The sequence below is a fragment of the Pseudogymnoascus destructans genome (assembly GCF_001641265.1).
Source record: "Pseudogymnoascus destructans isolate 20631-21 unplaced genomic scaffold scaffold_17, whole genome shotgun sequence".
Classification (NCBI taxonomy): domain Eukaryota; kingdom Fungi; phylum Ascomycota; class Leotiomycetes; order Thelebolales; family Thelebolaceae; genus Pseudogymnoascus; species Pseudogymnoascus destructans.
Window position 1 is genome coordinate 309,870 of NW_020167536.1, and position 22,931 is coordinate 332,800.

The following is a 22,931-nucleotide window of genomic DNA, read 5'->3' on the forward strand; positions in this document are numbered from 1 at the left end:
TTGGACTTCAAGAAATTGGGACCATTCAAAATATTGAACAAAGTCAGCTCAGTTAATTACAGACTGCAGCTACCCAGGAAGTCTAGACTACACCCGGTATTTCATGTCTCACTACTGGAACCAGCAAGAGGAAATACCCCAATTGCGACCGACACCGAACTCCAACCCGAGAATGAGATAATCGAATATGAGGTCGAAGCGATCCTAGACAGAAGGTTAGTAGGACGTCGAGAAGAGTTTTTGATAAAATGGGAAAATTACGAACCTACGGATAATTCGTGGGAACCAACAAGGAACATCAGCAAAGAACTGCTGGAGGAATATCGACGCCGCCATCCGCCAGCCATTGATCCCAAGATGCAGGGGAGTAGGCCAGTGGATCGGAGGAAGCGGAGGTCCCGGTCACAGACGAGGAGGCAGCGCTAACTGCCTGTTCCTCGACCTCAACAGCGTCACGCTTCTCAGCAGCCACACGTTCGGCCTCCTCTGCCGCATCAAGCTCGTCGAGGGTTTTCAAACCTCGTCGGAGCATATCTTTACCACGGGTTCGGATGAGGCGTTTCTGCTTCCGCAGACGAAGTAACTTCGAAAGGGTTTCTTCCTCTTCGCGATCCAGGCGATCCTCCTCCCGTTCGAGCTTCACCCAGTCGGGATGCTCAGGACCCATACAGTCACACTTTTCTTTCAAGTTGCGACGAACGCACTCGGCGCACCGCCGTGAATCATTTGGAGACGACACGCAAGTAATGTTTCGCCTCACGCAGTTCGAGCAAGAATCCATTTCGGGTAGTTCGTATCCGTGGTTCTTTATTCGACGGACAAGATCGTTGCGTTCCTGGAGTTTGCGGGCAGTGTCAGTAGGCATGTTGCATGTTGAAGGACTCGCTGAGGAGCAGCAGAGTCCCGGGGACATGGACGTACTTATAGGATTCGAGACGAATGCCCAGGGGAAGGGAGCGAGTGTTACGACGGAACAAGAAGGCTGGCCAACTACAGGACAGGAAGGAGGGAGGTCGCATGAGTCCGGCCCTGGTGCCTGGAGGGGCAGCGGGGAATAGTAGTTCCGAAAGTATCACGTGACGGACTCGCAGGATGATGAGAAGAGTCCTAAGAGTCCAGGACTCCGAGGACTCGAGTGAGTTCCCAAGAGTCCACTAGGCACGACGCCACTATATAAGTAGATAGTATTCCCTTAGATAGGAGCTTCGTGCTCAACTCAATACAGTATTTGTTATATACTAGTAACGTGTTACTTGAAGCCTTTGTGTCTGATCCCCTGCCTCCTCTGATAAGTAAACCTTTACGCAAGAGAACCTCTGTGTCTTCTATCATTTAGAAGTCAGCGTTACAATTGTCTGCTTGCCCTTTCTTAAGGAAAGGGCAATCCTATTTATGCTAAAGGAGTGTAGTTCTCTCATTCTCCAAGACTTTCCATGATTACCAGGCTTGGTAACTGTAGTCGACGTAAGAGAATCCCATAGAACCATCTCTTAGGTTCGTAGCCTATAGGAAGTAAAAGGAGGTCCAAGGTCAGAGTACCCCTATAGACCAATTATGTCATAGACAAATTATGTCATAACTTAACCAATCTTGTGGGTAACTAAAGAGCGATGACATGTAATGAATCATAGAGGTTCGTAGGAGCTTTTAGAGCTATCGTTCATGCTCCTAGGCCTCTAGTTGGTAGAGATATGTCATGTGGTAGTATGAGTGATGTCATGTAACGAATCATAGAGGGTTGTAGAGATATGCTATGTGGTAATATCGGCCCAGTAACTAAGGAGCGATGACGTGTAATGAATCATAGATGGTTGTAGCAATCGTTGAGTAGTATTGCTCTTGTTGTTGGTGTGATAAGCCAAAATATGTATAGTGACTTGTAGGTTTGAGGAGGAGATTTCCAAGTTTGCTCTTGAGTTTGATAGCAAACTGAGTGCAACGAATGTCAGTATGACAATAATATCCAGCCACAGGATATTTACAACTTTGATGAGACTTGATTCCGAGTAGGAGTAGCACCAGGAGAAGAGGTGGTTGTTCCAGCATATATCACAGAAGTTCGTACAGTTTATTATTCTTAGATGCTTTAAGCTTACTTATTTAAGATGTATGTTCCTATGGCTGAAAACTGCAAATCTGTCACAGTGATCGAGTCTATCTGTGCTATTGGGAAAGAGTATCCACCTGTGATTATTGTACAAGGACGCCAGCATATGGAGTCTTGGTATCATGAAAAATTGAATGGCGACGAATTAGTCTTGCTTTCAGATTCAGGATATATGAATATTCATCCATATCCCTTTCTGTCACATCTTACTCATGTGATGCAACCTCTTGATGTTGGTGTTTTCCAACCATATAAACACTGGCATAAGAAAGCAGTTCAACTACGCAATGCGGAGCTTAGATATTGATTACAATATAGCCTCATTCTTCCGCAATTTATCAGAGATTCGCAAGAACACATTTAAAAAGGGAACCATTATAGGAGCCTTTCGCGACTCTGGAATGTGGCCAATCAACTCCCAAGAAGCTTTGAAGAAAATGAGGGTATATGCTCCTCTTGAGCATCAAGAAGACTGTCAAGAAATTCCAAGAACACCAACGAAATTTATACATTCAGAGCTAAAACTTCAACACTGGCAAGCTAGAATACCAGATCTACTGTCTAGTCCATCAGCTCTAGAGTGGAATTCCTGGGCATGCGGTACTGAAAACATGCTTGCATACGGAGAGCTTGCAGTCCTACAGCATGATTTACTATCTATAAAGGTTGCAAATCAACAGAAGGCTAAGATCCGAAGTCGCTCTGTTCTTCAGACAACTAGTGGTCCGTTAACAGCAAGAGATGCACAGAAAAAGAAAGAAGACAAGGCTAAAAAACATAAGGAATCACAGGAGCGGACTGCAAATTATAGGTTACAGATTGCACTGAGCAAAGTCAAGAAGGCACTCCACAAGCGTGGAGTAGAAGCATGCAAAGCTGAGCAGGCAAGAAAGCGTCAAGTTAGTATTCTGTTAAAGGCAAATAAGGAGGTTCCTCTTGATTTACTTGAGCCAATTCAAGACCCAGAGAAATTAGCTCAAGAATCAGAGCTCCAAGAAGAAGCTACCTCCCAGCTAATTTCAACAATGGGCTATTCACAGTCGCAAGTAGACGAAGATGAGGATACTGGTTTTATTAGATTCAGTGGGTTAGATGTGGAGGAGAGCGATAGCTTTTTTGTAGACCATGAGCTTGATCTTGAGGACAATTTAGATTCTGGTTTATTTTGACATTAGGAATAGCTTATCATTTACAGTCAAAAGTCATGGTACATTTATTACGATGGTGGTTGTATTATACACTTGATTGCTGCGTTGTGGAATAGTCTAAGCTATAACCCTTTGGCTCTGTTTCCAAAGACAGTGTGTTGTCTTAGTAAAATCATCCCCCTATATACCAATACTATCTGGTGGTGTGCAACTTGCTTTCCGTGTGCAACTTGCTTTCCGAACACCGACGATTACGTTATATAGTTAGTACAAAGGTAGTGTTTACAACAACTATAAATTAAAACAACACACTTAGTCACTTAAAGCTACAATTAATGAGCTACCTATTTAGACCAGCTATTTAGATATGGAGATAAAGAGATAATTTCTGTCAGTTTAAATTAGCAGTATGAATCTTCAGATGTGATCAGTCTCCCGGAGGCAATTCGCGGCAACCGGATTAACAGTAAAGCCGAATACCCGATGCGTCTGGCGAGTTTAAGTTCACCAAGCTACTACAAGCTTTCGAAGGACGACGTCAACAACATCCCTAACACAACCCTTTCTCTACGGCCTCGACGTCTAAACCTACAAAGATGCTTGCCCGGACCGAATTGTGCCTGCGCACAGCAGCTGTGAACTGCCGGTTCCAGCCGTCGCTCACGGCTACCAACTCATATCACACAACCATTCCGTCAAAGAACCAGCCGCAACACCCACAAACCAGCCGACCGGGGCTCGTCACATCTAAGAAATCTCCTTCGCAATCAACTTCTGAGGTCGTTAGATACGCATCGACCACTGCCTCTACGGACAACACAGCTTCGACAGCACAACCTTCCACTTCCTCGGCAGACCAGCTTACCTGGAACGCGTTCTTTAAGCTCCGCAAGACAAGGAGGCGCATACAGCTCGGCTCATCCGTGGGAACAAGTTTCGGTGGTATGCTGGCTGGTGCACAGGCGCTGGCCGTCTCGGATATGGATAGCCTCGTTGGGCAGGTGCCGTTGGACCCCTTCATCACACTTGGCTTGATTACTTTCAGCTGCGGAGGGGTTGGGTGGCTCCTAGGGCCCATTGTCGGGACGGGGATCTTCAATACGATGAACCGGAAGTATATACCGGATATGGCGGCGGTAAGTGCCCTTCGGATTGCTAGTTTTGGGGGAATGGAGGCTAATTTGTCGACAGAAAGAGGTAGAGTTTTATAAGCGCGTCAGGAAGTTCAGAGTCGACCCTTCGGCGTCGTCAATGGCGAACCCGGTGCCTGATTACTATGGAGAGAAGATATCGAGTGTGGCTGGGTACAGGCAATGGCTCAAGGACCAAAGGGCGTTCAACAAGAAGCGAACGACTTATGTTGCTTAAAGTGTGTAAGGATTGTGGGGCATCATTGAAATAAAATGAGTATTTTGAAACTCTTATGTACAATTGCAATATGTGGCTAAATATGCTACACCGACATTAGAGTCTCTCCCTGTAGGTGCATATCGAAGGAGTAGCGGAGGTGCTACTGAGGAAAGAACACTCTAGATCCAATCACTCATTTATATTTCCTATTTGACAAGAATTTATTATAATGTGACTAATGTGCCTATATGCCTCTAATATTCTGGCCAGCTGCTATCAACATCTTTTTTCCATGCCCTCAAGCCCCCCTTTATGTCTAATATTGACCTCTTCCCTTTGTCACCGAGCCCGCTCTCTTTAAGCTTTCTCGTAACGACCTGGGAGTCGTTCCCAAGTCGGCAGATTATATATATCGGTGCATCAGCAGGACATGTCTCTGGTAGCCAAGGATAGGTCGTGTCGAGATCCCTCTGCAACTTCGAGAATGGGACATTGATACTCCCATCAACATGGCAAATATCGAACTGAACCTTCTCCCTCACATCTAATAGGACGTGCTCCTTTTTGGAATCACCATTTCTCAACTCCGAATATTGCGCAGCCGATATCTGCTCCTCGGCCAATAGAAGATTAACTGGCGCTGCCGAACCGCAAAAAGCCACATAGTCCAAGGACCCCGACGTCAAAGACTCTGGAGTCAACCCCGCCTGGGATGAGCAAGCAAAGCAATCCGGTCGTCTTTGCCGCAATCGAACGGTGCGGAATGGACTTGGACTGTTGGCTGAAAAAAGAAGAAGTGAGGGAGATGGTAGAACCTTCAACTCCTGAAGTTCTGCATCATCAGAGGTATGGCTAACCTGTAGCCCAGCTGTTATTAGCTTGATAGCTTCAATGGCTTGTAAAACACCCATAACGCCAACAACAGGACCGAGGATGCCTCCATCGCCGCAGCTGACAACTTGGTTTGCGGGCGGTGGCTTGGGAAATATGCATCTGTAGCAAGGGCCGCCAGCATTAGATCCTTGAGGTGCTGCTGGGTGGTTAAGAATAGTGAGCTGGCCATCAGTCCGCAGTGCTGAAGCGGAGACTAGCGGTTTTTGGAGCAAAACGCAGATGTCTGATATGAGATACCTCGACTTGGGATGATCTGTGCAGTCGAGGACTATGTCATAATAAGAGACAATGTTTGCCGCATTTCCAGGTGACAAGTGCTCTCGATATGCTCTGTACTCGACGTTGGGGTTGAGACCTTTAAGGCTGTGGATGGCACTGTCTACCTTCCACAGACCAACGGTAGAGCTGCTGTGGAGGATTTGCCGGTGCAGGTTTGATACCTCTACCGTGTCACCGTCGACTATCCCGAGAGATTTAACGCCTGCACCGGCAATATATGCAGCGGCTGGGCAGCCTAATCCCCCGGCCCCAATTATGAGAACGGATGCGCCATGAAGACGTAGTTGACCTTCTTTAGTTAGTTTCATGACGGGCTTTGGAAGTGGTATTAAAATGCTGACCTTGGATACCAATACTTGGTATAATCATTTGACGCCCATATCGTAAATATTCCTCAGCTGTGAGAGGCCACTTGCTATGCTTTAGGCTCTCGAGTTCATCTGGCCTCTCCTCACGGCGTCCGATACGAGGACCCCGCGTTTCGACCTCCGCAAGCTCTTCCTTGAGATTCTCCAGTCTCAGCTCCGTCGCTAAAATAAGCTGCCTCAAAGCCCGTGCCTCATCGTTTTCTGACTCCATGCTACACTGTTTAATTTAAAGACATTATTTTATTTCTTCGTTGAGTATTATCGAAGTTAAACCACGATGAGGAAGGGACGACCCAGCCATAACGTGCACGGGCCTTATGGCGGGGCAGAAACACCAGACCTATACCAAGGCCTCAGCCTTGCGGCTTCACAACCTCACGACGGTCAAAAAATCCACCACAATGGGGCAACCAGTATTTAACAAGGAGCTACACATTAAGTACTGGCATCGCTGCCTTAAATCTGTATTGCCTACAGAATATACCAGCACCGACTCCTCACGACTCTCGTTGGGCTTCTTTATCCTATCTGCATTCGACCTGCTCGGTGTCGGTGGAGAACAACTAGACCGCAAAGATGTAGCTGGTCTCAAGCAATGGATCCTCAATTGCGAGCACCCAAACGGGGGGTTTTGTGGAAGCCCGAATCACAAATACCCAAGTGCATACTATCGGACCGCGACGGACACTCCGTCTGACATGGATCCCGCAAATTTACCAGCGACATTCTTCGCTCTCATGGCCCTAAACTTTGTGGGCAAGGTTGGCGAGGTGGACCGCAAAAAGTGTTTGAAGTGGCTACAGAAGCTTCAACGAGAAGATGGCAGTTTTGGAGAAACGTTGGGGAAGGATGGAAAGATTGAAGGAGGGCGGGATATGCGATATTGTCAGTGCGCTGCGGCAATACGGTGGATACTAAGAGGGGATTTGAAGTCAAAAAGCCAAAAGGAGGTTGATGATATCAATGTTGATGGATTGGTCGGGCATATACGCAAGGCGGAGGTAAGTTGGGAGTCCAGTTGGCTGAGGCCAAAGCTAACTTCTTGAAGACTTATGATGGAGGTTTTGGGGAGAGCTTCGAACATGAGTCTCATGCTGGCTATACATACTGTGGAATTGCTTCTTTGAGCAATCTGGGCCGTCTCCCAGGATCATTATCGAAGTCTGAGTCGGGGGCTGAGCCTTCAGATTCAAAATTAACTGGTGTTACCAACCTCCAGGATACCATTCGCTGGTTAATGTCACGACAAGTCAACTATGTAGAGTCTGATGACGAGGAAGACGACGAGGAGCCCCAAACAAAACCAGAAGTATCTTCAAACCCCACGAATAACGAAATAGAGCAACTGGCAGCGGTAGGGTTATCTCTGGAAGACACATATGCTATTGGGTGCAACGGCAGGCTCAACAAGGGGCCCGATACATGCTACAGCTTTTGGGTTGATGCATCTCTTTATGTGAGTACATGTCTCAAATGAAGTAACTCGATACTAACAAATAAAGATCCTCGGCCAATCCAAGCTCATCAATAGAGAGGGATCGCGACGTTGGCTTATCGAAAAGACGCAACATATGATAGGGGGATTTGCCAAGGAACCAGGCTACCCTCCTGGTATGATACACTGTTCCGCTTATCGTTTGACCTACCACTAATATAAAGAAGATATTTATCACTCTTACCTTGGTTTGGGCACATTAGCAATGCTCGGAGAACCAGACTTGAAGACCTTTGACCCTGTGTTATGTGCCAGCCAGGAGGCAAAATCCAAGATCGAACGCGACATCGCGGAATTCTTAGAGCCGGATGCCCCAGGAAAGTCTGTGTGGGACAACATAGTTCTTATGGGAGATATGGCCCCAGTCTCGGACGGTAAGTTTCCCAAGTTCTGGACCGATGCTGAAGAAAAGCACAAGAAAATGAAAGAAGAGGGGACCCTTCCATTCCAGCCCTTTGCGCCACAAAATGTGTGGAGCGGCGAAACTTAGGATATAGACTTGTATGAATGATACCCAAATCCGAAAGTTTCTATGGAGTGTTAAATTTGATAAGATTGCGAATATACCAAAATATCCAGTAAGCCCTGTCATAATTCTCCCTCAACGAAATAACATTTTGCTCGAGCGTTAATTGTCGAAGATGATGAAATATGGCACCCTCAACCCTCAGATCCTGCTTTCTTCCAGGCCTTCTTTGCTGCCGTTGGGTCCCATTCCTCGTCTTGTAGCATGCCACTATCAATAATCTCTGTGAAATTATTTACACTCAGTAAAATGCCCACCTTTTCATTTTCCCCTTTGCGATACAACTCCTTGTATTCAGACACCGGTAAGACCCTATAGCCGCATCTATCGATTAAACCATTAAGAGATCCCGGAGTAGACGATGTAGAGTTCATTATTATGCCGATATCTGCATTGAGCAGAGGAGAGAGGTCTGTTGGTGAATCGCCTATGTATACTGTGAGAGGCTCCGGGGAACTGAAGCCGATGTCGAAGCAGTACAACATCATCTTGTCTTGGGCGAGGAGCTTGTCAGCAGTTGTAAGGAGGTGAGTGCGTTTAGCAGACAACTGGTGGTCATCAGTATTGATCGTTGTCTTCAAGAGATCATAACACACCCTATCTAACCGCCAACCTTCAATCATGCCCGTCGAATGGTTAATATCGTTCGTCGTGAGATTGCAAAGATCGATTTGACTCGAAACCCACCCCTCCTCTCCCAAAGCCGCATCTAATACCCCTCGCACCCACGCCCGACTCCAGTTCACACTCACAATCCCCCATTGAGCCTCAATTTGCCCCATCCATGTAACAAACTCTGGAAAGCCTTCCCTTACTACTACCGCCCCATCATTTCCATCCTGAGGGTCACCTGCTGTTGCGGCCCTTCCCTTCTCTCGCAAAGACTCCTTTGAAAGTCCCTCAAAAATACCTGATTCTCCCACTCTTTTCACGCTAGCCCATTCGACATCCTTCAGCGCGTCTAAGGAGCGTTGTTCCTTCTCCAGCCCACCGGGTCCCGTGACTACACCGCCATCACTGGGTTCTTGGTTTTCCTTCTCATAGTGCGCCGAGAGGTCAGCCAAATACTGAGATTTACAGTTGCTCCATATCTCGGCTGGTGGAGTTTGGCTAAATTGAGAAGGTGATAGGGATGGGTACTGGAGGGCAACGGCAGACTGGGCGAGGGCTTCGATGGTATCTTTTGTAGTTATTGTGCCATCGAAATCGAGGACTATCTGGAAAGATCGGTGATGGAGTCGGTGATGGGGCATAATGGGTGAAGAATCATGATAGGTTGTGAAAGGTTGCGACAAGGCTGGCACTGCCGCTCTTGGGCAAAATGCCGGAGCGAACATTCCGAGATACAGGCGTCGGGAGAGGATCATAGTTTGGGGGCTGAGACAGCGGCGGCAAGATGAAGTCGACGATATTAGACGCTAGCTGATCATTTATGCGCATTTGAAGGGAATCAGAGCATTTTTAGCTTGAATGAGACGATCTATGACTCTGATTAAAGTTTTACTCACTCGAACCTCAAAACACGTGACATTTATATTTATGAGGTGGTTAAGGGTCCCCCGCTACATAAATAATTCTATCCAAAATTATTGTAGTCTAGCGAAGCTAGCAAAAGCTTCTTATATCCTTCCACTGCTTCTTCCAAGTCTGAAATCTTCAGGTGTTCATGATCTGAGTGCGCCAGGAGGATACTTCCAGGACCATACAGATACCGTTTGTGATCACCATCCAAGTGCAATATATCAGTTCCATAGTTGACGACCATCGACTCAAAGCCTGAAATCCTCATTAGCAATTACTCCTCATTTGCTAGCATCTCTGCTTACCTTCAACATCATGGTTAATTGGTATTGGCCCATAGCCTCCGGGGGCCATCGTGATTTTCAAGTCCGGCGAGACAGCGAGCAAGGTGTCACTGATGGCCCTCTCCAGTACTTCAGGGTCACCATCCGCTACACGTACAGACACGAACGCGTATGCATCCGCGGCAATAACGTTGTCCGCCACGCCCCCTTCCATACGACCTATGTTGTATGTGGTATTACCGAATCTCTCACTCCACGGCCAATCAATGTTCGCCAGTTCCGCCAGGGCAGGAATTAACATGTCGTTTGCATTCCGTCCGACTTCAGGGTATCCTGAATGACCGCCTTTGCCGTGGGCGTCGATGCGAAATTTCAAGATTCCTTTGTGCCCGCTGGCAAGCTTGAGCTCTGTTGGCTCTCCGAAAATGACAGTCTCCCAAGAGAGCCCCAGATCGTTGACTTTCAGCATTCCTGCACCGTTCACCTCTTCACCAACCACAAACATCATACCCACATCGCCTTCGGAGATCGACTTGGAGTCACGCAGTGCTTCTACGGCTTTGATTTGTGTGGCAACAGCGCCTTTTGCGTCGACGGTCCCACGCCCCCATATCTCATCACCACGGCGCTCATACGGCCAGTACGGAGGAACTGTATCGATGTGCGATGTTATCAGCGTCCGTGTGTGGCTTTCGGAGCCGATATATGCGAATATGTTCGTTTGTGGTGGATCTGTGGATACAACCTGGGACTTGACCGTGAAGCCTTCTCCTTCTAGATAGGACGCCAGCCATTTGGCAACATCATGTTCTGCGCCACTGATCGAGGGGATCTCAACCAGGGATTTGTGGAGGCTCAAGAGGCCGACGAGCGAGGAGGATTCAGCTTTAGAGTCTGTGTTATATAGTGGCATTTGCGGGCTAATTGAGAGCGCTGAGATGGCATAGCTAGCAAGGAAAACATTTGCCAAAGCCGCCCTTATAAAAACCACCGAGAACTGCATTTTAACCGTGAAGTGAATAGCAATTCGTGATATCACCACTTGGCTCAATACCTGACGTCGTAGACGAATGCACGGACTGTAAGTTACGCTATGGCAGCTGCCCACCCCGGCTCGGAGAAACCCTACGCCTAAACAGCCCGATCTGAGCAAGGGTTTGCTTACCTTATCGTCGCTGCCTCATACATTTCAGGTCGCCAGCTCGCATGCCAACAATGAAACCGTGTCAAACATTTATTGCTTGATCTTCAACTCTTGTTCTCACCATCTACTGCCTCCTCGTATATCCATTTTGTGCGCGCAAGCTGAGTAAAAATATTAGCTAGCTAGCTACGATGGCTCTCATCAACGCGGGCACCATCATCCGCTCAATATGCCTGTTTCATATCACTCTGGGGTTCTTTTTCCTCACGTCGCCTCATACTGTGGCTGACCAAACACTCGTCTTTATCATGGGTGAAGCTATGGGCCTTGTGCGTTGCATCCTATCTCCTTCGTATGCGCCACCACTAACATTCCTTCTAGCCTCACGTTCGCGCGTTCGACTCTCCATCTGCGCCACTCGCTTTCCTGGGAGTTGTACTGGCCTTCTGGGGCTTCAGCGACCTCATTGCCGTCTCCCAGCCCGAAGAAATCGCAAACCACTACTGGTCATCCCAAGCTCCCATCCGTCTCGTCCTCTTCTTCGCCTTGTCCGGTTATAGCTACCTGTTTTCGGCAAAGTCGCCAATGTATAAGGCGTCCGGATACATAACGAGCTCGTGGGGCGAGGGCTTGAAGAACAGGGTCTTGTTTACGTGGGCGTTTGTGGAGATGATTACGTGGTTCTGGATATGGACTACGTTGAGGGAGGAACGGAGGGACATGCTGGTTAAGGCGCAGGAAAAGAGGGCGCAGGAAGACGATCGGTTATAAGACACATGTCACGAATGATACGAAATTGTCACGTTAATTTAATTGAATGTCTGTTATTTTCAGGTGCCGAAATATACTATCCGTGGAGTGATGTGAGATCTGTGCATCAGAACTAGACATACATCCTTAAACGCGTCCCATCTGCTAGCCATGCGTTTCCTAGTTCGCTATGCACCGCGCCATAACCATGCTCATGACTTCGCTCAAACAGAATCTTTCACTTCTTAACCTCATCCACACGAAGAGCCGCCAGTCCGATGACCGATTCCTTCCAGCTGTCCACCACCTCTCCAACCCACCACTCACAAAACTCTTGCCCGAGCTCTTGCGCAACCCAACGTCCTGGTGTATGGGCAAACTTGGGGTGCCACCAGTCCATAATCGCAACATCTGGGTTACCTACTGGTTCCTCCCACAGCCAAGTCATCACCCTGTCGATCCAGCCTCCGCCATTCATTTTCACCTTAACTTTTTCAGCGGTGTTAGCCACCAATTGTTGGACCTCCCTAGCATGTACAGCCAGGCCATCCATTACCTCACAAGTCTTGGGATGGGTCTCGACCGCCTTGCTGTTGACGAACTTAGCCGCCGCGATGACCAGCGATGTCGTCTCGTGCGCGAGATACAGCGGGTGCAATGTCCCGTTGAAGCTGGGGTGGTATCTTATGGCACTGAGGTCGATTTTGCAGACATTCTTGAGATTCCCCAAGAATTTGGTGATATTTGTAACAGGTTGGCGTACGCCCCTGTTATGGGTCACGTCGTGCTTCGGGTTCTCGAGGCAGGTGGTGATGATGAAATGAGCGAGGGCAACGGCAACGGCATGCTGGCATACTTCATGTCCAGTCATGTCAATTCCCACCCTGAGGCTTTCCATAACGGAGAACGATCTCTCGAGACCTTTGAGAGCAGAGTTGGTTTTTGATTTGCCATCAGTTTGGTTGCGGAAAAGCATCCAGAGCTCATCCACCAGCAAAGCACTACGGGCACGGAAATCCTATTAATTGTTAGCAAGGCCCGTATTCAGTCTGCGATATAAGTGATAGACCTACACTTGGTGGCGGCCCTAAGCGTAGCCACATTTCGACCGAGGGGCAACTAGAGGTCTCGAAATCGGGGTAGCACTTGTAATCCAAGTTATTGGCGAACTGGTTGGTTATTGGGTCGGACGCTGTCTACCGTTAGCTTAATCCGTACCGTCGGATTCCTTCAAACTCACGAAGCAAATCATATCCCTGGCTCTGTTTGGTCAAAACCGCATTTTGGTCTGTCATACGCACTATCTTGCGCAGCTCAATGACGGTTATCGCAGTTCCGATGCTGCGGGACAACTTGTCAGAGGCATTCACGAGTTGGCAAACTGAATCGTAGCTTCCAGCTTCAAATGATCTCTTGCAGTTGTTATTGATCTGGGTGCGGACATTTCCGTACATGCGCTGAACGTTGGCAATATTAGCCGCAGGATCGAGAGTCTGGGCAGTGCCATTGATCTCATCTTGAACTGGGTGCGGATGGAGAGACGAAATCCTGTCAAAGATGATGTATCCAAGCGTATCGCCTTGAATCTGTTTGATGTTCAACTTGTTGTAAGCCCTCAAAGCAAGAGAGCCTGCACCCATCATGGAGTATAGTTTGACCAGCAGCAGTAGGATTTGAGTATTCGCAGCTGACTTAGAGTGAGCAAACTCGAGTAAGGCCGCCGCTTGAATGAGACGCTGATGGCCATGCCTTATTTCAAATTCATCTGGTTTGGCCCAGTATCGACTGTATGGGGTTGCTGTCAACTTAATAAGGCTGATTGCAGCCATAATAGCCATGTCATCAAGGGGGTGGGTATCAGTTGAAAGCAGCTTCAAATGATTAGGTATTCCAATGGGGCGTCCTTCAACCCATGGTCCTCCGATATTGAAACCCTTCATGGCGGTGGAATAATCTCTGACGAGCCTCATGACGTTTGCTTTCTGGCATCGCTCGCACCACACATAACGCTTATTTCCGCACCAAGCGCAGGTAGTGTACTCGTCATTGGACTCGATAGTAGACGCGATAGACTCATAGTCGGCCCCATTTGGGATAGGGGGAAGGTTGCAATTGTGGTAGAAAATTTCCAACTTCTGCAATGTAACATGGGACGTACGCAGCCCAACATCCGATAGCTATTCACTGTTAATATGATCACCGGTATTTCGACTGCGAGTTTGTGATGCTTACCTCTTCTCGTGGTGCAATAACAGGCTTTTCCACATCTTCTACCTCATCCACCCAAGCCCACGGAAATCGAAGGCCCAGAATAGGAATTCCCTTGCCAAATAACTCCGCGATCTCTCCCTGTGAAAACGTCTCAACATAGCGTTTCACATCGCCAAATGCTGAAGCTGTATGGCCATATTGCGACAGGTGCGTCATAAGTGCGGCTTGTCTAGGGTCAATTCCGGAGAAACGAGACCCTGACGGGATCACAAAGGTACGATTTTTGCCGTCTTTCTGCAATTCGAAGCAGAAAGATAGATTCGCCAATGAAGCGTTTCGCTTGTATGTTTTGTTGAGGCCCGAAGTAGGAGCTAGGTGTGATTTGACTTGGTCACGAACTTTGTCGTGAGACCTGCCAACGTCAGTGCATGTTTGATATAGTAAGGCTCTCACTAACGATTCTTGCTTTGACTTACTCTTTGGTTTGGAGGGCAATTGCGGCGGTGATAAACGCTTCCCACACTTTCCAATCAGCGCCTCTAGAATCAATCATATTACCCGTAGTAGTTGACTGTGCTCCCTCCAATAGTTCGTTACAGACATCAACCAGTTCCTGCCATTCTCCTTCATCCTCCAATAGAATAACATGATCTCTCTTGAAAACCCATTCTCCTTTGGCAATATTTGAAGAGACCCCAATATATGGGTCTTTATAAGCCTTCAAACGAGCTGCAGTCTGGCCGGTGACCTCCAATATTCTGTGGTATAGCAAAAGCTCCTGTGGGGTTTGAAGAGACCTAACCGGGAGAGGAGATTTCCCCTAAACTTGGTCAGCATGGATTGTACATGACGAATGATGTGGTTTGGTACATACAGCTGCTGCGATGGTGGCATCTGCAAATGTCTGCATGATGCGGCTTGCTACAGTCAGCAAAATATGTCTCTTCTGTGGATCACATTCACGGGTTTCCTATATTAGGTCAGCTATTGATTCCCATACGCAGATAGATAACTACTCACAGTGAAGGTAAGGATAGCAGTGAGTTTCCAAAAAGGATACTCATGGTTTCCCGGGAAGTTCTTCTCAAGGACGGTGGCAATCTGACAGTCGGTTAGTATAAAGTCTGTTGATGATATTGCTTGTTTGAAACGGATCTTCAGAACAATGACACAAATCTGTTGTAACAGATCTTGGAGAACATTGGAGCAAAGATTGGGGGATGTAGAATAATGCCCAATAAAATACTTTCGATCTGAACGTACCTGTTGTGCGTAATCCCAATCGGAACGCCTGACACAAACATGGAAACAATCTTGGGCGAGTTTCTCTTTCTTCGGGTTTGCCCTCACAGCTGCGAGACGCATCTTCGACGTGAAAGCAGCCGCCTTCTTTTCCTCTTGATTAGAAAACATGGCTGCGGCAGCTTCTTCATAAATATTCAGCTCATCAATATCTGAGATGATCTCCTTGCAACCTGGCTGGCTCAGGGTTGCGAGACGAATGTATGCTGTGTTTCTGTGAACAGCCAGATCGTGCTGTGATTGTATAAAGCACCTCAAAGCCTAGATAGGTCAGCTCTGACAAGGCCAACAAGTATTTAGACAGTTGGTGTTGGCTAGTGTCCCACCGCTTGAAAGGGAAGTATAACAAGGAGGACTGTGCACGTGACTGTATGTCTTAAAGCGGCGACCCATTGGATGCCGAGATGAGTGAAAGTGACTTACCACCAAGTACGTGTCACTGGTCTTAGCTAAGCGTTTCTCTACAAGCTTCAACGCCTGCCTGAAGTCCCCGGCCTCAATGGCATTGCATATAGGGACATGCTGCTGTGTCCGTGGGTCCGGGAAGAAGGCCCCCATTTTGGGCTGCTGCGCCGACGACGCCAACCGAGACAGCACAGAATGTTAGGAGAGCGACACTGTGCACCATACGCTTCTCGAACGAAAGCCAGCAAGCTTCCGTAGCAGTTGGATGTTGGAATATGAGATCGGTGATATGGTGGTTCGTTGACCCCAAATTGGTTTGGATAGAGAAGAGGCTATAAACGCGAAAAAAACCACATAATGTTTTGTGTTTCTGAGCCACTTGATTTATTTCGCTTCGCATGCTGCTTTAAGCCGCTGGGCCTTGACAAGACAGGTACGGCCGAGTCAGGACTACATCGTGACAAGGGGATTATCGCTGGGAGCAAAGTACGATTGTTATTGTAAATACATTTAATCTCTGGTGTTTACTGATGATTTTCTAAATGAAGTTCAATTTATATTTCCCCTCTGAGACCTTTCAAGGGCAAAAGTTACTCCGTAGCGCTCCACGGGTTTCATAGGAAGGGTGTCACCATAACTAACTTAACTAAGTTAACTAGAGTAAGTATCTTATGTAAGCATCACTTTAAGCTAACTTATATGTGGATAGCGTCAAAACCTTAAGTCCGCACCACAGACGTGTTTGGACAAATCTCGCGCTAGTACTCACGCGATAATGGGCAATTCGACGTTGGGTTGTCGACACCTAAACTACTGCCATGCCCTTGTTCATGTTCGCCTCCTTCAAGCAACAGGCTTGTCGAAGCTGACACCTGCTCTTTATCCTCATATATGAGCAGTTAAACTATCATTACGACTGATCATTTGCTTAGAAAATCGAAAAGCTGCCTTAGATCCCAAGGCACGCATCAAGGGACCCTTTTTATTTGGCAGCCTCACTTTTGACGCAGCCTTCGTCACATCACCAACACTTCATCCTCCACCTGCCTAAACGATACACAGCCATTATGGCGCCCTCTAGGACCTCTCGGAGGGAGAGCGTAATCTCACTTGAAACCCCCGAAAGAAGCTTAGTTGCCCAAGAATCAGTTGCCACAGCTGGCACGTCAACAGTTGCGATGGCGAAGTCCTCATCGGAGATAACGCCAAGTATGGGGGTGAGGCTCTTTCTTTTGCCACCGACCTATATTTGTACGTGTTTTTATTAACGTATTCTATTCAATAGCCCGCGGATATCTTCAAGGCCGACCTCGAGAATATAAAATCGCTCGTCACTTGCACCATTTGTGACCAGCTTCTCTACGAACCATGGATGCTCGCATGTGGGCATACCTATTGTTACAGTGTATGTCTTCTGAATATCAGCAGCTCAGATCAATATTGCTGGGATAGGTTCTGTGGAATGTATCAAACTAACTTCCCTAGTGTCTGTGCAACTGGTTTTTGCCAAATAGACGGTCCAAGTCGTGCCCAGACTGCCGAAGTGCAGTTAAGGCAATGCCTGCTCCGGCATTCGTGGTATGTGTTATACAATTCCCAAGTCTAGTGTATATACAGAAGCCAGAGCTAACAATCCCTTATAGATCAAGCAGCTGGCGGAGGTATTTGTGAGCCGCGTTGAGCTTATGCCAGCCGATGAAAGTACGGAACAGCACGTCAAAAGGCGAAAGGAAGAAAATCAGGCGGTTGAGACCGACAGGATTTCCGACGAAGGGTTGTTTAAGGGCTGTTTCAGCACTGCCCGGCTAGGCAATATACGTTACGACGAAGCTGACCGTATGCACGTTTGCTCTCACTGTGGGCACGAGTTTACAGGGGGTCCGTTGTGCGAAAACTGCGGCGTGGACTTTGAGGGAGAGGACGAAGCTATACGAGACGACTTCAGCGACTTGGAAGAAATGGAGTTCGATTTGGACGAGGAAGAGGACGGAGATGCGGAGGAGGGCGAAGATGATATTGAGGATGAGGACTATTTCCATGGCAGGGATCCTCGAGAAGGGCTGGATTGGTTCGATCCGTTTGATGGGGCCGTCCAATTTGAAGATGTCCGCCAGCTGCTTGAAGATCACCCAGCTCACCACCACCACCACCATCATCACCACCCTCATTATCATCACCTTCTTCACCCCATGCATATGGAAGCCCGAGTGTCTCGTGCGAGAGGCGAGCATTCAGACGAGAGCGAGGAAGAAGAAAGCGACGGCGACGAGACAACATCATCAATGATGGACTTTATTGAGCCAGATGATAGCTCTCCTGCAGTTGGGCGCAGGTCAAGGCCTCAAATTATAGACAGCGATAGCGATGACTCGGATGAAGAAGATGAGGAGGAAGAGGAAGAAGAGGAAGTGGTGTCATCGAGACCGCGCCTACAGGCAAGGAGGCGGCCTAATCGACCAATTGTAGTGGACTCAGACTCGGAAGTTTCAGCCGATTCTGGAGATGGTCAAGGAGAGTCAGAGGGAGCAAATCACCCTGACATAGGCGATGAGCATGAATCCGATAGCTCTGCTAGGAATGGTGGTTATAGTCCCTTGGACCACGGTGATGATAGCGAAAATGATGAAGCTGAGCCGTTTGCTGCAGTCGACCACCATTCGGGCACCGGCGACTCTGAAACCACAGTTGGCCGCCACGAATTGGATGACGAAGATGATAGGGGTGCAACAAGCTGCAATGATGGACCTGCGGTATCCCGTCGTGGTGGCGAAGCAGCTACACAGAGATGTCCGTTCCACAGACGTAGCGGATCGACGGCGAAGACGCAGCGCGAGCGAATATCGGCGGGACCACAAGGTTCCAGGGAGCAAAGCCTCGAGGAAAATTTAGAGGACCGTGACGAGGAACGGATATCCTCGCCCGCAGCTGTATACGACGCGTCGGACGACGAGAATGAGGCCACTGATGAAGACGGAGATATCGAAATGGACGCGAAGTCGGGTATGAGGGGCAGTGTTCCAGAGCCTGACCTATTAAGTCACAACGCTTTGGATGAATTTTTCCCCAATCCTGAGATATGGTTGGAGCAACCTGCTCCTCCAGCTCCAAGGGCTCGGCGTAGGCGAGGAGCTCCTGCCCAAATGTCACCTACACAAGAGTATGACCCCCGGATTAGTATGATGTTTGCACAGCATCAATCTGACTTGAGGGACGCAACAGCTCGTGAAAGCCCACTTTACGAAGGCCAAAGGGATGCCCCCCGCAGGATCGAAGCACCGTCGAGATCGCGGCGGCGAGCCCAATACCGTCTGGCTCCACCAATTTTAAGTAACCGATTTGGACCTAATCGCGAACCAATTGCCATATCGTCATCTGCGAGGCCAGGGAGGGCTCACAGGAATCGACGGGAGTATCGGGCTTAAGGGGAACAAGGGTGGGGCGTTTGGAACAAGGAAAGGGCCAGCGAGGAGTTATTCGCATTGCAGACTAGCATTCGCACAAAAACAAGTGTATGAAGCTGTATGGTTGTAATGAAATACTAATTATTTATAAAATGTCAATGCATGGATTACAACAACTATTTGCCCCTGTAATCGCGATTCTTGTGACACCCGCGATAATGTTAAAATGCACTAGACGCTCGGACCATGCCAAACCTCCCTATCATTAGAGCGATTCAGCAGGTGTTAGACACCTCATTCGACAGTCCTGTATGTAGTTAGTGTAGAAAATTTGACTAGGAACCCAGTATAAACCCTGTACAAACCCTGCTCGCTGCGAACTCCACCATTTCTTAAATAGGAAGTAAGACTGTCGGTGTTAGACAATTATCTGTTCAAGGCTAACAGCCAGCTAGATTCCTATTGTAGTTAGAATATAAGTTAGTAATTACCTTAGATAGACATCATGTAATTGTAAGGCGAATACAGTAGTATAGCAGTATATACGACGATCTACATATGTCGCTCTGTATAAGTGATAATTATGGCCTTAAAGCCGCTCGAATTCCTGGGTTATTGTAATGGTGGGTGCACCAGATGTGAGAATCTAGCCACCCAAGGAAGGGATGATTTTACTAAGACAACACACTGTCTTAGGAAACAGAGCCAAAGGGTCGTAGCTTAGACTATTCCACAACGCAGCAATCAGGTGTATGATGTAGTGGAGTGGTTTATGTAATGGTGGGTGCACCAGATGTGTGTCATACTGACATTCGTTGCACTCAGTTTGCTATCAAACTCAAGAGCAAATCTCCTCCTCAAACCTACAAGTCAACATACATATCTTGGCTTATCACATCAACAACAGAAGCAATACTACTCAACGATTGCTGCAAACTCTTCGACTACATCTGTTTATGCTACATACATCACGGTATATCATTTGGACACTCATTGAACAAGTTATTAAGAAAATCTCCTCCTTAAGGGGGTGGGCCAATACTACCACATGGCATATCTCTACCAACTAGAGGCCTAGGAAGATGAACGATAGCTCTAGAAGCTTCTACAACCCTCTATGATTCATTACACGTCATCGCTCCTTAGTTACCCACAAGATTGGTTAAGTTATGACATAATTTATCTATAGGTACTCTGACCTTGGACCTCCTTTTCACTTCCTATAGGCTAGGAACCCAAGAGATGGTTCTATGGGATTCTCTTACATTCGCTACATGATTAGCAAGCTAGTTGTGGGTCGCACTTGATTTCTAATACATTTACCAAGCCTGGTTAGTCATGGAAAGTCATGGAAAATGAGAGAACTACACTCCTTTGGCATAAATAGGATTGCCCTTTCCTTAAGAAAGGGCAAGCAGGCAATACAGTAAATTGACTATCACATACTTCCACGTCTTTTCCAAGCTTCCAAGCATTGATCTTGTTACTCCTTGTTTCTGAAAAGTCAGTGAGGTGTTAACCTCTGACTTACCCCTGAGTTCCCAGACTCAACATTTGTTGCAACTTGTCTGAACCACTTCATCACATCATACACCTGATTGCTGCGTTGTGGAATAGTCTAAGCTACGACCCTTTGGCTCTGTTTCCTAAGACAGTGTGTTGTCTTAGTAAATTCATCCCTTCCTTGGGTGGCTAGATTCTCACATTGTAATGGTGGGTGCACCAGATATGAGAATCTAGCCACCCAAGGAAGGGATGAATTTACTAAGACAACACACTGTCTTAGGAAACAGAGCCAAAGGGTCGTAGCTTAGACTATTCCACAACGCAGCAATCAGGTGTATGATGTGGTGAAGTGGTTTAGACAAGTTGCAACAAATGTTGAGTTTGAGAACTCAGGGGTAAGTCAGAGGTTAGCACCTCACTGACTTTTCAAAAACAGAGAATAACAAGATCAATGCTTGGAAGCTTGTAAAAGACGTGGAAGTATGTGATAGTCGATTTACTGTATTGTCTGCTTGCCCTTTCTTAAGGAAAGGGCAATCCTATTTATGCTAAAGGAGTGTAGTTCTCTCATTCTCCAAGACTTTCCATGATTACCAGGCTTGGTAACTGTAGTCGACGTAAGAGAATCCCATAGAACCATCTCTTAGGTTCGTAGCCTATAGGAAGTAAAAGGAGGTCCAAGGTCAGAGTACCCCTATAGACCAATTATGTCATAGACAAATTATGTCATAACTTAACCAATCTTGTGGGTAACTAAAGAGCGATAACATGTAATGAATCATAGAGGTTCGTAGGAGCTTTTAGAGCTATCGTTCATGCTCCTAGGCCTCTAGTTGGTAGAGATATGTCATGTGGTAGTATGAGTGATGTCATGTAATGAATCATAGAGGGTTGTAGAGATATGCTATGTGGTAATATCGGCCCAGTAACTAAGGAGCGATGACGTGTAATGAATCATAGATGGTTGTAGCAATCGTTGAGTAGTATTGCTCTTGTTGTTGTTGTGATAAGCCAAAATATGTATAGTGACTTGTAGGTTTGAGGAGGAGATTTCCAAGTTTGCTCTTGAGTTTGATAGCAAACTGAGTGCAACGAATGTCACTATGACATAGAGCAAGTAGGTGGTGATTCTTAGGACGCTGAGAAGAAGAGGATAAGTGTGGCGAAGGAGAAGCTCGGTATGGAGACTGAATTGGCGATAGAGCAGGACTGTCGTCATCTTCAATAACGTTGACATTGTCTAACTCCTCACTGCCCACTAATTGCTGTCCCTGGAGTGCAGGAAGGGTATTCTGAGGTGACGGTAGTGGTGGGTTAATACCCTGCTTGTCTTTCATTGTCATAAGCATTGAAGCCCGGGCAAGGTAAGAAGCTTCACTCTTGGCACCAATATTGCCTCGATATTCCTTTCGCTGGCGTATTACAGCTGTCAGTTTTACACTGCCTGTTTTGGTGGTGCCAAGCCAGGCTAGAGTAGTACTAGAATAGATTAGTATTAGAGCAACTGAATCCTTGTTTAGTGCTTACCGAATACCCTAATTAGGCAATATAAAATTGCACCCAATCGATTGAGGCTTAAGAAGTTGTGATTTTAGTGATTTTAGTGATTTAGTGATTTGGTGATTTGCCTGGAGTGCGTCTATCTAGCGTCGTCTAAAGAGAATAGTTGGAATAGTAGACTCCCTTACTATTCCTGCTATTCCATTACGTGTATTGACCAATATCCTCTATAGCTGCTGCGAAGTCGTTCATCTTATCATATGATAGATGTGGCGCCCAGGCAAGAGTTGAACCAAACCGGGCAACTAAATACTGGCAGGTATCGTTAAATACAATACTCAACCAAGTACTAGATCGACCGAAGATCCAGATACTCGTACTCCACCGACCTGGGTAAGCTAGACGGGCAAGTACAACACATAAAGCAGTCTCTGGGTAGGCAATAACCCGACTACGATATACGATATCATCAAGGCGAAGGAGTGGTAGAAGCAGTTGGATTTCCTCAATTGAAAATCTATATAGTAATTAGTATAGTATAGTATACTATTTATTTGAATAAGAAGGTATATTTACCGAAGATAATGCTTTACTTTAACTGGTGAATCCTGACCCCACGATGTAAGACTCCAGGTCTTCTGCTCATATTGGAGTGGCGGCCGGTATCGACGCTGAGATCTTTCGAACTGAAGCTGGCGGCGGCGACGGCGTACCCGTAAAAGGAGTAGACTGGTAGCAAT

At 47.1% G+C, this 22,931-nt stretch overlaps 8 protein-coding genes across 8 annotated transcripts; 4 read left to right on the forward strand and 4 right to left on the reverse strand.

The window, feature by feature from the left end:
* Positions 1-3,794: 3,794 nt before the first annotated feature.
* Positions 3,795-4,795, forward strand: PAM17 (TIM23 complex component). Its single transcript, XM_024470536.1, has 2 exons — positions 3,795-4,391; positions 4,447-4,795. Exons 1-2 carry the CDS (start codon positions 3,852-3,854, stop codon positions 4,621-4,623), a joined length of 717 nt encoding a protein of 238 aa, XP_024322105.1. The 5' UTR covers positions 3,795-3,851; the 3' UTR covers positions 4,624-4,795.
* A 49-nt stretch (positions 4,796-4,844) lies between these two features.
* On the reverse strand, positions 4,845-6,413 carry UBA4 (Urmylation protein). The gene is made up of 2 exons (XM_024470537.1): positions 6,120-6,413; positions 4,845-6,067 (listed from the first exon to the last, which is right to left on the reverse strand). The coding sequence occupies exons 1-2, from the start codon at positions 6,355-6,357 to the stop codon at positions 4,860-4,862; spliced, it is 1,446 nt and encodes a 481-aa protein (XP_024322104.1). The 5' UTR covers positions 6,358-6,413; the 3' UTR covers positions 4,845-4,859.
* Positions 6,414-6,524: 111 nt separating this feature from the next.
* Positions 6,525-8,178, forward strand: VC83_06958 (uncharacterized protein). The gene is made up of 4 exons (XM_024470538.1): positions 6,525-7,147; positions 7,195-7,602; positions 7,649-7,757; positions 7,809-8,178. Exons 1-4 carry the CDS (start codon positions 6,548-6,550, stop codon positions 8,129-8,131), a joined length of 1,440 nt encoding a protein of 479 aa, XP_024322097.1. The 5' UTR covers positions 6,525-6,547; the 3' UTR covers positions 8,132-8,178.
* VC83_06959 (uncharacterized protein) lies at positions 8,155-9,676 on the reverse strand. The gene is made up of 2 exons (XM_024470539.1): positions 8,764-9,676; positions 8,155-8,715 (listed from the first exon to the last, which is right to left on the reverse strand). Exons 1-2 carry the CDS (start codon positions 9,532-9,534, stop codon positions 8,302-8,304), a joined length of 1,185 nt encoding a protein of 394 aa, XP_024322096.1. The 5' UTR covers positions 9,535-9,676; the 3' UTR covers positions 8,155-8,301.
* Positions 9,654-11,026, reverse strand: VC83_06960 (uncharacterized protein). Its single transcript, XM_024470540.1, has 2 exons — positions 9,994-11,026; positions 9,654-9,943 (listed from the first exon to the last, which is right to left on the reverse strand). The coding sequence occupies exons 1-2, from the start codon at positions 10,973-10,975 to the stop codon at positions 9,744-9,746; spliced, it is 1,182 nt and encodes a 393-aa protein (XP_024322227.1). The 5' UTR covers positions 10,976-11,026; the 3' UTR covers positions 9,654-9,743.
* A 154-nt stretch (positions 11,027-11,180) lies between these two features.
* VC83_06961 (uncharacterized protein) lies at positions 11,181-11,934 on the forward strand. The gene is made up of 2 exons (XM_024470541.1): positions 11,181-11,445; positions 11,498-11,934. The coding sequence occupies exons 1-2, from the start codon at positions 11,308-11,310 to the stop codon at positions 11,885-11,887; spliced, it is 528 nt and encodes a 175-aa protein (XP_024322228.1). The 5' UTR covers positions 11,181-11,307; the 3' UTR covers positions 11,888-11,934.
* Positions 11,935-16,300, reverse strand: VC83_06962 (uncharacterized protein). Its single transcript, XM_024470542.1, has 9 exons — positions 15,803-16,300; positions 15,341-15,640; positions 15,098-15,178; positions 14,952-15,047; positions 14,554-14,897; positions 14,099-14,489; positions 13,107-14,043; positions 12,940-13,058; positions 11,935-12,884 (listed from the first exon to the last, which is right to left on the reverse strand). The coding sequence occupies exons 1-9, from the start codon at positions 15,935-15,937 to the stop codon at positions 12,105-12,107; spliced, it is 3,183 nt and encodes a 1,060-aa protein (XP_024322229.1). The 5' UTR covers positions 15,938-16,300; the 3' UTR covers positions 11,935-12,104.
* A 148-nt stretch (positions 16,301-16,448) lies between these two features.
* On the forward strand, positions 16,449-19,356 carry VC83_06963 (uncharacterized protein). Its single transcript, XM_024470543.1, has 5 exons — positions 16,449-17,001; positions 17,070-17,189; positions 17,270-17,362; positions 17,428-18,941; positions 19,004-19,356. The coding sequence occupies exons 1-5, from the start codon at positions 16,852-16,854 to the stop codon at positions 19,008-19,010; spliced, it is 1,884 nt and encodes a 627-aa protein (XP_024322230.1). The 5' UTR covers positions 16,449-16,851; the 3' UTR covers positions 19,011-19,356.
* Positions 19,357-22,931: the final 3,575 nt, after the last annotated feature.

Excerpts from the sequence above, each read along its gene's own strand:
- VC83_06958 (XM_024470538.1), top strand. The coding sequence starts at position 6,548 with ATGGGGCAACCAGTATTTAACAAGGAGCTACACATTAAGTACTGGCAT. Across the intron at positions 7,148-7,194 it reads GGCATATACGCAAGGCGGAG|ACTTATGATGGAGGTTTTGG; the intron begins GTAAGTTGGGAG and ends AACTTCTTGAAG. Across the intron at positions 7,758-7,808 it reads GGAACCAGGCTACCCTCCTG|ATATTTATCACTCTTACCTT; the intron begins GTATGATACACT and ends AATATAAAGAAG.
- VC83_06963 (XM_024470543.1), top strand. The coding sequence starts at position 16,852 with ATGGCGCCCTCTAGGACCTCTCGGAGGGAGAGCGTAATCTCACTTGAA. Across the intron at positions 17,002-17,069 it reads AGATAACGCCAAGTATGGGG|CCCGCGGATATCTTCAAGGC; the intron begins GTGAGGCTCTTT and ends TCTATTCAATAG. Across the intron at positions 17,363-17,427 it reads TGCCTGCTCCGGCATTCGTG|ATCAAGCAGCTGGCGGAGGT; the intron begins GTATGTGTTATA and ends AATCCCTTATAG.
- VC83_06960 (XM_024470540.1), bottom strand. The coding sequence starts at position 10,975 with ATGCAGTTCTCGGTGGTTTTTATAAGGGCGGCTTTGGCAAATGTTTTC. Across the intron at positions 9,944-9,993 it reads AATTAACCATGATGTTGAAG|GCTTTGAGTCGATGGTCGTC; the intron begins GTAAGCAGAGAT and ends TGAGGATTTCAG.
- UBA4 (XM_024470537.1), bottom strand. The coding sequence starts at position 6,357 with ATGGAGTCAGAAAACGATGAGGCACGGGCTTTGAGGCAGCTTATTTTA. Across the intron at positions 6,068-6,119 it reads ACCAAGTATTGGTATCCAAG|GTCAACTACGTCTTCATGGC; the intron begins GTCAGCATTTTA and ends TAACTAAAGAAG.
- VC83_06959 (XM_024470539.1), bottom strand. The coding sequence starts at position 9,534 with ATGATCCTCTCCCGACGCCTGTATCTCGGAATGTTCGCTCCGGCATTT. Across the intron at positions 8,716-8,763 it reads AAGGTTGGCGGTTAGATAGG|TTGTCTGCTAAACGCACTCA; the intron begins GTGTGTTATGAT and ends GATGACCACCAG.
- PAM17 (XM_024470536.1), top strand. The coding sequence starts at position 3,852 with ATGCTTGCCCGGACCGAATTGTGCCTGCGCACAGCAGCTGTGAACTGC. Across the intron at positions 4,392-4,446 it reads ATATACCGGATATGGCGGCG|AAAGAGGTAGAGTTTTATAA; the intron begins GTAAGTGCCCTT and ends ATTTGTCGACAG.
- VC83_06962 (XM_024470542.1), bottom strand. The coding sequence starts at position 15,937 with ATGGGGGCCTTCTTCCCGGACCCACGGACACAGCAGCATGTCCCTATA. Across the intron at positions 15,641-15,802 it reads CCAGTGACACGTACTTGGTG|GCTTTGAGGTGCTTTATACA; the intron begins GTAAGTCACTTT and ends TGACCTATCTAG. Across the intron at positions 13,059-13,106 it reads CCAGGGATATGATTTGCTTC|CGTCCGACCCAATAACCAAC; the intron begins GTGAGTTTGAAG and ends AACGGTAGACAG.
- VC83_06961 (XM_024470541.1), top strand. The coding sequence starts at position 11,308 with ATGGCTCTCATCAACGCGGGCACCATCATCCGCTCAATATGCCTGTTT. Across the intron at positions 11,446-11,497 it reads TGGGTGAAGCTATGGGCCTT|CCTCACGTTCGCGCGTTCGA; the intron begins GTGCGTTGCATC and ends CATTCCTTCTAG.